This window comes from Neodiprion pinetum, chromosome 2 (assembly GCF_021155775.2).
Source record: "Neodiprion pinetum isolate iyNeoPine1 chromosome 2, iyNeoPine1.2, whole genome shotgun sequence".
Lineage (NCBI taxonomy): Eukaryota > Metazoa > Arthropoda > Insecta > Hymenoptera > Diprionidae > Neodiprion > Neodiprion pinetum.
The window spans coordinates 12,765,293-12,777,302 of NC_060233.1; the positions used below are offsets into that span (position 1 = coordinate 12,765,293).

The 12,010-nt window shown below is 35.3% G+C and overlaps 3 protein-coding genes across 3 annotated transcripts; all 3 read right to left on the bottom strand.

Annotated features, from left to right (window-relative positions):
- Positions 1–913: 913 nt before the first annotated feature.
- LOC124213217 (zinc finger protein 836) lies at positions 914–5,565 on the bottom strand. Its single transcript, XM_046614277.2, has 5 exons — positions 3,933–5,565; positions 3,792–3,877; positions 2,535–2,850; positions 2,232–2,335; positions 914–2,111 (listed from the first exon to the last, which is right to left on the bottom strand). The coding sequence occupies exons 1-5, from the start codon at positions 5,041–5,043 to the stop codon at positions 1,338–1,340; spliced, it is 2,391 nt and encodes a 796-aa protein (XP_046470233.1). The 5' UTR covers positions 5,044–5,565; the 3' UTR covers positions 914–1,337.
- Positions 5,566–5,896: 331 nt separating this feature from the next.
- On the bottom strand, positions 5,897–7,545 carry LOC124213219 (Follicle cell protein 3C). The gene is made up of 4 exons (XM_046614279.2): positions 7,463–7,545; positions 6,962–7,249; positions 6,714–6,785; positions 5,897–6,480 (listed from the first exon to the last, which is right to left on the bottom strand). The coding sequence occupies exons 2-4, from the start codon at positions 7,238–7,240 to the stop codon at positions 6,367–6,369; spliced, it is 465 nt and encodes a 154-aa protein (XP_046470235.1). The 5' UTR covers positions 7,241–7,249; positions 7,463–7,545; the 3' UTR covers positions 5,897–6,366.
- Positions 7,546–8,560: 1,015 nt separating this feature from the next.
- On the bottom strand, positions 8,561–10,565 carry LOC124211323 (armadillo repeat-containing protein 7). The gene is made up of 4 exons (XM_046610276.2): positions 10,140–10,565; positions 9,693–9,860; positions 9,218–9,526; positions 8,561–9,150 (listed from the first exon to the last, which is right to left on the bottom strand). Exons 1-4 carry the CDS (start codon positions 10,246–10,248, stop codon positions 8,666–8,668), a joined length of 1,071 nt encoding a protein of 356 aa, XP_046466232.1. The 5' UTR covers positions 10,249–10,565; the 3' UTR covers positions 8,561–8,665.
- Between the last annotated feature and the right edge of the window lie 1,445 nt (positions 10,566–12,010).

The following is a 12,010-nucleotide window of genomic DNA, read 5'->3' on the forward strand; positions in this document are numbered from 1 at the left end:
TCGGTATTTACATCTAATTGCTCAATTACCTTGAAACACGGTGCTTCTCCTTGCGACGCGTTTCAAGTCGTTATTCTCAAATGCCGAAGGCAGCTACGATCACCGTGGCTAAGATATATCCCCATAATATATCCTCAATATGTTACTGTGCGTACAAATATGCGTAAAACGGCCATTCTAGCGTCGATTAATTTTGAAATTTATTTACCAATTCCACGCCTGTCTTAGAAATATTCAACATCAAGCGATTTTAGAGAGAATTGCAGGATTCTTTTATGAGTTTCAAAAGGGAATTTTCATTAGAATGAGGTACCGTATTATTTTGCGCGCACATAATCATTGCAATTTCTATTACAGGGCGGGAAAAAAAAACCAATCCAGTTTAAAACGTGCATAAAATCCGAACGCGTCGACCAATCTTTACGTTCTTGAAAAATGGACTGTGAAAAGGTAGCTGAGCACATGAAAAAAATAATATTAAAGAACGTTCAATTTAATTTCCATCTTAAATTGTAATTCGCAGTTTGATTCGGAGTTTTAGCAATTCTCCTAGATTCTATTCAGCTGACCTGAAACACGAAATTCATACGCATGACGTAAGGTGTATACTTCTAATTATGAGTAAAAAAGCTTTTAAAATTCGATGGACGCGTTCGGATTTTATTAACGTTTAAACTTGTTCTAGTTTTTTTGGCCCACCCTATGATCCGTTTGACTAATTTATGTTCGTTCAAATGATATTTTCAAATATACCTCTACAAATAATCTGATGAGTTTGAAAACTACGAAACTGGATGTGTTCCTCTATACTTAAACACTGTACCAAGTATATAAAAATATCTTGATTCAAAATTATACCACTATCTCATTGTAGTAGAGATGAAAATATATGTACAAAGAAAACAAACACATATAATTTATTTATTTTGTGAGTGAGAATGAGTAAAAAAGACTAACGAAATAGTTAATTATCAAGATATACAATCGAAGCTTTTAAGATTCACATTACGCAAGTTTTGTATTTCGAAAACGCCTACTAAGAACAAATTTCACTTAATAACAGAGATGTATTCCACTGATTCTGTGATCACCACTACACACAGTTTTCTCTGTCTTACGAGTAACTTGAGAAAGAGGATCAGGTAAACGATGATGATCGCTTTGATTAGTGATACCAAATTTAAAATAAAGCATGTTAAAATATTTATGCAAGTTACAGAAAACCTGCCTAAGAATTTTGTTTCTAATGTCTACAATGTATATATACCTATGTATATTTATAACTTAAATATAATGATTGTACTTGAAGGGATTAAACGAAATTGTTCTTTCTGAAATTATTTGTGTGTTTCTGTATTACCGTAGAGTAATTGCTTCAAAGATTCCTCATTGATCGTTGAGGAAGAGATAGCTTCTGTGCTATTTTCGCTTACGAAGTCTTGTTGAATCATTATATCGTGACATCCGTTCATTCCACATTGAAAGTCATTTGTCATTGAGTGTAATGCAACGCTGGACGTCTGATTGACATTATTGACGATAGTTTCACTGCTTGTCGGGGAGGAAAGTCTTAGGTGTTCCATTTCGTTTGATGGAGATCGAACTTCGTTCTCTGTGGACGATGACAGCCCCATGGAAAAGAAGTCGTTCTTTCCATCACCTGATAGCAATTCCTGCTCGGGCTCTACTAAGCCACTTCTTACTGATATCTCCATAGAATCCTTGAGTGTTGTTCCATTTAGAATATTGTGACCCCACAAGTCCCTGATAAATGTTTCATCATTTCTTTCCTCATATTTCATTGCATTCAATTTCCGCTCTGTATCCACTTCCTCCTTCAATCGTTTACCTTCGACTTCTGATTGCCTCGTTAAAACATGCTGACCTAGGTTATTAATTATCAAAATGTACCTGTTCTCCTCGTTTGCTATACACTGAACTTGTGAAGTTTCGGTTTCTGACGATGATGGAACCTTGTTGGTATTGCCACCATCTGACGAACTGGAATCTTTTATCTGCGATACCTGCAATAGTCTCTGAACCAGGTCGCTCGACTGACGCACCACTGTTCCTGGTGGTTGCGCTGTACATTTGTGCGTTCGTTGACTCACCTAATGTAAAAGAAGAAAATACAAGCATTAGATGCGCTATGAGTAATAGTTTTTTCAAACCAGCTATATTCACAGTGTAGAATAGCTTTTTTCGATTTTGTAAATTAACTGATTTGTTACTTTGTATCTAAAGCATTTGCCACACGCTGTACATTTGTATGGCATCACTCCAGTGTGGATCCGCCGATGTACCAAGTACGATACACGTTGACGAAAACATTTGCCTGACAAAAAGGAAATAAATGATTGAACTAGGCTTAGTTGCAGATTTTCAACAATCTGGGTCTTCTCACATTATCCAGAGTGTTAGAAAATTAAATAAAAAATTGTAAGTATTCTGATATCTGAAGAATGAAGTCTAATCTACTGTTTTCAGGCCTGTTCATTGAAAGAGAATAATCACCAAACATGAATTATGCGTACCGCATGTTTCGCAGGCAAAAGGCTTTTCGCCCGTATGTATACGTTCATGATTATGCAGAGTAGAAAGCTCCTTGAAAGATCTACCGCAAGTGGTACAAGTATGAGGTTTATCATCCTTGTGGTAAAGCCTGTGCTTGTGATAAGATTGCTGGAAAGTGAACGTTTTGTCGCAAATGTTACACCTGTAAGGCATCTCGCCAGAATGTAATCTCTTGTGCTTTTTCAGAAAATATTTTGTCGTAAACATTTTACTGCACACATCACATTCCCATTGTTTTCCCTCGTGTGTTTTCAAGTGTTGAGTAACATGTTGCTCCTGTTTAAATTTGAAAAAAATGTTTCCTGGTGATACAATTTAGACAAAAGGTTTGGTGTTAGAAATAAAAAATAAAAAAATTGCTCAGTACTCGAACTGAAGTTGTTCTGACAATTTTAGAGCCAAGGCATAAGGTTTGATTAAAAATCCTGGTGACATTTGTTTTCAGAAACTTTCTGAAATTTTAAATGATCTTAATCATATTATGAATTTCTTACAGCTTGTCAGTTGTCCTGGAAAATCTTTGAAAATTTGTGGAAATATTTCAATCTTGGAAATTAATTTCAGCAAATAAACAGTAAACCTTCACAATTTTGGAGAATTTCCACAAAATTTTTATAACTTTAGTTTTATTGGAGTTGTTCTTTTGCAGATAATATATCCAAACGTTTTAGCTAAATTTCAGAAAAAATAATTTGGACTGTTGCCTAAAAATGACTAATTTCTCTTTCACAAATCCACGAAAAACACTAAAACTCATATTTTTTGCAGACTTGCGATATGAAATGAAGTTCTCGAAAAGTATGAGTTTTGTTTAGAAATTGGGCTGGTTTTCACCTCTAACTCGAAGTGAACAGAAATATTCAGAAAGCCAAGACCTTGGCAGTTTTGGCAGGTTTTCAAGAGAAAGAAGAAGTTAGAAAAGAATTTGAGTTGTTCCCAGAAAGGGATTCGATTTTTACTTCAAACTTGAGTTGATAGGAAATAATAAAAAAATTTTAATCTCAGAATGTTTTGTCAGACCGTCAGTAGAAAATGAAGTTCTAAAAGAATATGTTTTTCTCTCCAAAAACTATCTCTAGAATTTCCTGAAAGTCTTCAAACACTATCAGAATAATTCAAATTTTGCTAAAAATAATACAGAATTTTTTTCATAACTGCAGATCAAACGTGTAGTACATCTGCAAGAAATTTCGGAAATTATTTTTACAAGAAAATACCTTCTTAAATAGTTTCCCGCAAGTTGGGCAATTGTATCCATGTTCGCCGGGCATTGGAAAGGCGTTGCCTTCCTTCGGTAGCGAGCCTAGATCACATATTGCGTTATTACTTCGACAGATTCGGCTGTAAAACAGTCTTACCTAAATTAAAACCAATATGTGCTACCCTCATATGAACCATAAGACTGCCCCTCATCTTGAAAACCTTCGGGCACAAATGGCAGGGGTAATTTTTCAATAAATCTTCAGATTTTCTGTTCAAATCGTTCTCGTTAATCATGTGCACAAGTTGTTTATGAAGAGTTAATATGTTCTGATCACAAAAATAAACACCGCATATGTCACATCTTTCGGTTTTTTCTTTTGTAGCCAGCGGTTTTAGCGACTTGATTTGTGGTGACACTTGGCATTGCTCAGAACTTCCTTGTTCCTTTTCAGAGTTCTCTGTTTTCATCGTTTCTGCTTCGTTGACATCTTTACCTTTGGCTACAGACTCAAGCAAAACTTCTATGTCAGTTTTTGGTAACACTTTTGACGATACTGTTACAATTTGAGATGAATTGGCTTCCTCAATAGCCGAATTAATTTCTTTGCTCAACAAAAAATTGTCCGACCAAATTGGTTGGAACTGAAGGATTTTTTTCCTACAATTTTCATCAACTTTCTCAGATTTGCTAGAATTTGTCAATGAATTTTCTACACACTGTTTCAATTTATCGTTACTAAATCCTGACGACGTTTGTTGAGTCGCCGACTCTCCGGCAGGCATAATACTCTGCATGTAAATTTCCTCGGCAACAGAATTATTCACATTGCGACTTAAGGTTGCAGATTGGAGTTGTGGCAACGTTTGTAAAAATATCACTTGATTAGTTGTCGTAGTCGATGGAACTATTTGACTTTGACTTTTTGGCAAACTCTTCACATTAGGAAAATCGTGTTGAGAACCGATGGTTTTGTTGATTACGTTCCAATTGTGAATGGTTGTGCGGTCGACGTCTTCTTCATTTCTTAAGTTCTTCTGATTGTCAATAACAGAGCTGATACCGTTCCTGGCATTATGATCGTTGGAAAAATTAATCGTGTGACTGAATAAATGTATCGTCAGCTTGTCTACGCCTAGTAATACTTCATTGCATACTGGACAAGCCAGTGGACGTGTCGCCACACTTATAAGTCCTGCGCGCAGTGCGTCAAGCGTCAAAAACGCAGGCTGAGAGCAGAGCGGACACGCAAGTAACTTTGCACACATTTTACTTGCTCTTGCGGTTCCTTTCAACGTAATTCTTTTAATACATGTACGACGGTTTAAACATCTTACACCTCACTTTGTCGCCAGGTTTTCGTTGGTATTCAGCAGATGCATTTGATTTTAGTTAGGAAAAATCAGTTATCCAACTAACTACTTATAGTATTAGGAACTGTAACAACCATTGCAAGCATGCTACCACTAGCGTCTGCATAGTTAAAATTAGAACAAAATATGCCCTCGTTGTTTAGGCTCTGCATTTGATCTTGACCTGTTTAGATGCTCATTAGACGCGATAATCAGGTATAGAGTTAAGTTGAAATCAAGATTTTTCAATTGTGTTGATTTGTTGAGTTGTAGAGCATCGAATCTTGATTTTGATAAAATCCGAATTTCTAATTATAGAAATGTCAGGCTTAATACTTATTTTCAGACAAAACTCGCTCCTCACACCTATTCTATATTTATATTCACTTTAGGGCGGGAGGTTCAAGAGATATACAACCATAATAATAGTAATATCCTGATTTAACAGGCATTTTTGGATTTGAGAATATGTGCAATGTATTGTGTAATAAAATTTTAGTCTTCGTTTGAAACAGATGTAATTATGAAATAAGAAGTACAAAAACATTTAAGGATGCATGGGCTACTCTGGATCAAACGTCAGGGAAACCGAAGAATAATCGTTCAATAAATCTATAACAATCTATTTTACGTCTAGATTAGTGAACACGAATAAAACAATATTTTTATCATGTAAAAGAATCGAATTTCAGCATACATGAATAACATAAACTAAGCTAATATTAAAAGTTTGAGAAAAGCTTTTATAATTAGAATGTTGACAACGATTGAAATCTGGTGTTTTTTTTTTTTAACCAATGTTAATGTTTTTCAGCTTAATTTGTTCATCACAGAGGTCTCCAGAGATTGTTTAAAAACGTGTCACAGGATGTCAAGAGTGGATGAAAATATATTTATTCAAGTGAGGTACAACAGATGTTAGTCAATTACTTTTGCATATTGTAACTGTTCTATAATGTGCTTTTTTTTTATTCTTCTTTAGACAGTTTGTGAAATTCCTACCAGCGAGCAAAATGAGCTTAAAAACATTAGAATTGAATCAAAAACACTAGAGTTTAATAGTTTTACAGGTTCTAATCATGAAAACTTTTCTCAAATTGTTAGGAAGTGTAAGAATTGCAGGACATTTCCGAAGCTTGTGGAAGGACATTTATTATTAAACAGCCAATTACCTATAATCGAAAAAAACATGCAAGTACATGCATGTTACAATTCTATGAACCGTCATCTTTTTTCAAATCAGCTTAAAATTGGACACTTGTACGACAATCCATCTTTGCAGCAGTATTCGCGTCCAGCTGAGAGATTTGTATTTATCCATTCGTCCTTGCAGTTCTTTATAAACAAGTATGCCTGGAAGCGAATTGTGGTATTGAAAACTAGACACAACATTGCAATTCCTACGAAAGCAGGAAATATGAATTTATCATCCTTATTGAAATGAATCTTCTCTTTTCACCAGTGTTATGAAAACATGTGATTAGAAAATTCAATTCCAACACAATATTACCAATTTTATCTAATTTTAAATTATATCAAGATATCGGTGAGCTCGTTTTTATTTTCTGACCTGATCAAACACTTACCCTTTCTTTGTGACAATCACGATCAATTGATCCACAAAGAATCGCTGGACTATTGGGAAGATGCTTGACAATCTGTAAAGGTCATTGATGTTCAAAATTGTAAATAGTTATTCAATTGATAAATGAATGATCGTCGCACGTATTCATTTTCTATTTTTGATTCAAAAGAAATACCAATAGATGAAGACAAGAGAGAGCAGGAATTTAAATTGACGTTAATAGTTTTAGAAGAAAAACAAATTACTGACAGCGTCGAGGCATTTGTTGGTACAGAGTTTGTTCCCGACAATTGAGCAAGGAAAATCGTCCGGATGTTCATGGAGTAGAGCTGGATTCCCTTTGGGTTGTTCCTTGCTTCCCTTCTTGAACTGTCCGCTCAAAAATACTCCGCAAACACAACCGAGTGGCGTTGTTTCAGTTGTAGGAACATCGGTCGTTGTCTCATTACTTGTCGTTGCTATCTGTGCCGTTTCATCCGCATAGATTTGCGACGCACACAAAATCACCGCCAGAATTTGTAGGCGCATGGTAATAAGCTGTAGGCACAAAAATAATTTGAGAGAAAACTTCACTGCCAGGAAATAACTTCTTTGTAATAAATCTGGAGAACATGTTTTAATTTGATAAACAGTACAATAAAAATCACGATAAATTTCGAGTTAGCGTTTTTTCTTAATAGTATAACTCAGTAAGTCCGAAAAATACAATAAAACATAATGCATGTCACTTTGATTCACAATTTCACTTACCTGTAGCAGAAATTAGACACTTCTTAGTTTAATGACTGGAACTTGAATGACGATTTAAATAATGATTTTCGCGTTTATCCAAATACGTTTTAAATCTGCTGATTGCAACATAATGCAAAGTTCGGAAAAATTGTCAGCGTCAACAATTACACATTGAGGTCAACAAGGAAAGCAAAAATTGCTTGGTGTGCAAAATACCTGCGAATAAATTGCAGCACCGCACAACAACTGTTGGCTGATTCCTTGGTATTGGTGAATAGTGTGAATATACATTAGACCTGTCGTTAAGAAGGGTGAAATCGAATTTCGATGGTCATACCCCTTAAATTGGTTCGGAATAATTTTAAAAAATGTTCCTTTTTTTTCCTCTTTATATTTACCTACCCCTAAAAAGACTTGCTTTTTCTTATAAACAAGCATTTATTTTTTGAGGTTTTTAAGCAAAAATGCGTACCGGATTCAAAAAAAATCGTACAGTTTTTTCTAAATAAGCAAAAAGAAGATGTCCGTTCAGTTCAAAATGCCGCTTGGGAAATTTGGCTATCTCTATTTTTGACTCCGCTATCTAACTTTTAGTGTGGTAAGAAATTTCGACTAGTGAATCCAAACTTTTGAGCGTTCAAGGAACTCAATGTTATTTGTCTTAAGAAAACGGAAATTCTTTGCTGAAGGTAATATATGGAAATTCAAAAATTTTGGACACCTCATTTTCGTTCTTATAAGAAAAAGGATAGGTCTAATATACCTATGTTTTCATTTTCACAAATATTTCTCCCGAATGTGACAAAGCCATTCTGTTTTTTTTCGATTTTTCATTTTGTTGCTTCAACTTTTACGTTCTTGAAGTAAAAGATTCAGAAACTGTGTTACAAGTAATATTATCTAATTTTGTTGGCTACATTATGATAAAGTAAGAAATTAAATTGAAATATAATACTATGAGAATTTGTTTAAATTTGAGGAAATAATTAATTCTCTGAGCATTGTCTAATATTCAGAATTGATACAAAAGTTTTGAAAATGCATGTAGAGAAATTTCCGAGAACTTAGAGATGTCAGTTTTGAGTGTGGAAAAAGATTCAGAAAACCACAGAAATGTTTGTTCTATTGGAAAACTGAGCAACTTATTTCTCAAGATTTCACTTTTATTATTACACATTTAAATAACAAAAAAGTTAAGATTAGTGAACAGATATATAAATCCTACTGCGTGAAGCTTATTTTCTTCACTTGGGCATTACTCGCCATGAGTTTAGCTTCACCTTCAAGAACGATTCGTTCCATATTAGCTATGCATCGATATTTACACTTGATAATTTTCCTTACAGTGACTATTTCAACACTTATTGAAACAGTATCGCCAGCATAACATGGCTTTGGATACCTGATTATCTGTTCGACGACTATCGTCCCAGCACCTGGCAATTTAGTACCGATAACACCGGAAACCAAACCATTTAGGAATGCTCCATGTACAATGTTCTTAGGAGACGTTATATGAATTGGATTGAAGTCATCAGTGAGCTTGGCGAAACTCAGAATATCATCCTCGGTTATCGATTTAGTTATAGTTATGCTATCGCCAGGCTTGAGGTTTCGATCAGAGGCAAGTTTAGATGGAAGTTTGGCACTGTAGGACCTTGAATACCTTGCGCAGAGTGTAAAAAGCCTGCTATTCATCACGGATTATTTAAATAATATCGTTGTGTGACCCGAAGTATCAAAATGTTGTTAGAGGGTGAAAATTAGCTCAATGCGGTAGCGGAATCGCGGAAACTGGGACAACTGTTGGGTGTTCCTTAATGTGCTTAACGTTGGTATCAGAACAGTAATCTGTGAGGAATATCGTTGCCAAGTTTTTGATTCTAATGTTGGAACTATTTGAGAAATATATCATAGATTCGATAATTTCAGGGGAAGTTATTAGTGGTTGTGAAAAAGGCGTGATCAGGAACATCAGTGTCGTTATAGCTGAAAGAACCGTTTCTTCATCAGAGGATGTCAGCAGAGACGATACAGCCTGCACACCGTGACTGTGAATGATGTAATCCTTGTTCTGTGGATCTGAAAGCAAAACTTAGGTTTTACATGGGAAATCCATGGCAAAAAAAAATTATCAGAAATATTCAACTGTCTGAAATTCAAATTCTGAGTAGTTTGGTAAAAATTTCTGAGTGCATGAAAATAATTTTTGCCAATGATGGATTTTGTTGACGATAAGTGAAGTTACCTAAACACAAGTTGCAGATTCCACCGATGGAAAAACGGACAAAATCTTTGTCATCTTCGGAGAGTAAATATAGAAACAGATCGATTACTCTCAGTTTACGTAGATATTCATAGTTTATTGGATCGTAGGCAAAATTGACCAAGTTAGCCAACACTTGTGTCTTTGCTTCTGTAAATATACAATCAATTTTCATATCAGTCATGTATTCAACAGATTTATTTTGCAAAAAATAAGCTCATTTGGGACTTTTCAGTTAGTTGGGTTAGGAATTCTTTCCCATGTATTCCTGTTAGTACGTTTGTTTCAACTGATTCCATATTTACATATTTAAAATTAAAATAGGAAGTCCGTCATCGAAATCTTTGTATAATGGACAATCATGCAAGCTTAAAAGTATTAACAACAACAACAAAACAACACAACAATCATAATAACAGTGTTGATTACCTTTAGACTTTGAAGTTTTGAATTCGTTGGTCAAAAGTTTTAAGAATTCAAAACGTCCAATCTTATTCTTTCCGGTACGTGCAATCAATTGTTCTTTTCTAGTAAACATAATATCCAAAATCAACGCGAATTCCTACAAGCCCAGCTTGGGTGTTTGACCTGAAGTTTGCTCGTTCAGGTTAGATTACGTTTCGTCTCGACTTTTTGTTTGCCCTTGCTCTACTCCTTTCAAGTTATTTTATTAAATTTCGCTTGTTTCTCAATCAAACTTTCCTTCACAGGTATTCGGAACATTATGCGAGTTACACGTGCGGATTAACGATATTTGACTCATTGATTTGACTCGTGTGTTTACCTGTGTTTACTATGATATTTACAGTGCTCGTCATGGGCGACAGAGGTAGAACTACTCACGAACGCGGCAGCGCAAAAGAGATAACAGGCTGTCGATAGTACTGGGAACTAATTTCGGAACGCCCCCTTCGCACATGCTGCGTTAACGCTAGTGTTCGTGCGATTGCAGCAACCGCAATTATCGGGAGGGTAACCCGAATTTTTCAGGTACAAGACATCTCAGTGTTAGGGGGACGGTAAATCTATATCTTAAACAGTTTTGTTGCGATAAATTGGATGTTGATAAAATTAAAAGTATGTTAAAAAATTTTGGCTCCTTGTGAATTTTTTATTCTCGACCAAATTGGAGTACCGTAAACCCCATCCTTAAAAATTTGAAGAACACAATTTTACATTCGGTAAAAAATAGATAACTGAGAAAATATATTTTTAATATTATTGAAACATATTTTTCAGAAAAAGTAAATTGTTTTCTGCTTGAAAAGTACCCTTAAGACCTGTTTTTATTAGTTATAGAATCGTAGTTATACTTCTCATATAAAATGTTGGAATGTTTGTGTGCTGAAAAGATTGTCATTTTTTTCAACTTTTATTGCTCACTTCCAAAATCCGCCGACCTTATAAGTTACATCTTCGGCGCTTGTTATATTCTGTTACCAGTTAGTATTTTTAAAATTTTTAAATCTTTGATCAACGACATTGTAGCGAGCTTTACTCACCTTCGCTCTTCGCAGATCTCAATGATGCGCTATGATTTTTGTCACATTATACCAATGACAACATCGGCGATTTCTTGCATCACTGCGAAAGTTCTTGTACAGGCACGAATCCAGGACAGTGGGTGCAAAACCGAGTCCGAATGGGGCGAGCGATCACCCCCGCCGGAACTGCGTCTGTTTATAATGACTGTTATTAATTTGACTATGGCTTCTGTACTTTCAATCTGCGAGCGTTTTTTTTGAGCCAACGAGTTTTTTAGGATATTCATTCTAGTTTTCCAAAAGTATTGGCAATGTGACGAAAACCATACTTCATCATCGAGATCCGCGTCGAGCGAAGGCGGGCAAAGCTCGTGGCGAAGCCAATCATCGAAGAATTATAAGTTCTAAAAAAACTAATTGCAAATAGGACAGAAAAATCGATGAAGGGATCCGAAGGTGTGACACATAAGGCAGGTGAATTTTAGGAGCGAGCAATTATGAATTTAAGGGGCGAAAATTTGAATAATTTGAATTATACCTTCAACCGAAAAATTAGGAGGTCTTGTTTTCTTCATTCATGACCTTTAGGCCTGCTCGAAAGTCGGTTACCACTGAAATTAAACGAATTCTCACGCATCTGTTGCGGAGAATCTCCTAATTGGGATTGAAAATTCACCTCTGCTCCCACGTGAGGACGTTCTTTTATTGTTACTTAGAAAATTGTTTTGCTTACTGTTGTCTATTCGAATGATTGCTTTCGTATAAAAGAATTGATAAAAAAAACACCCTACTACGTCAGTGGCTTGATTGTCACGT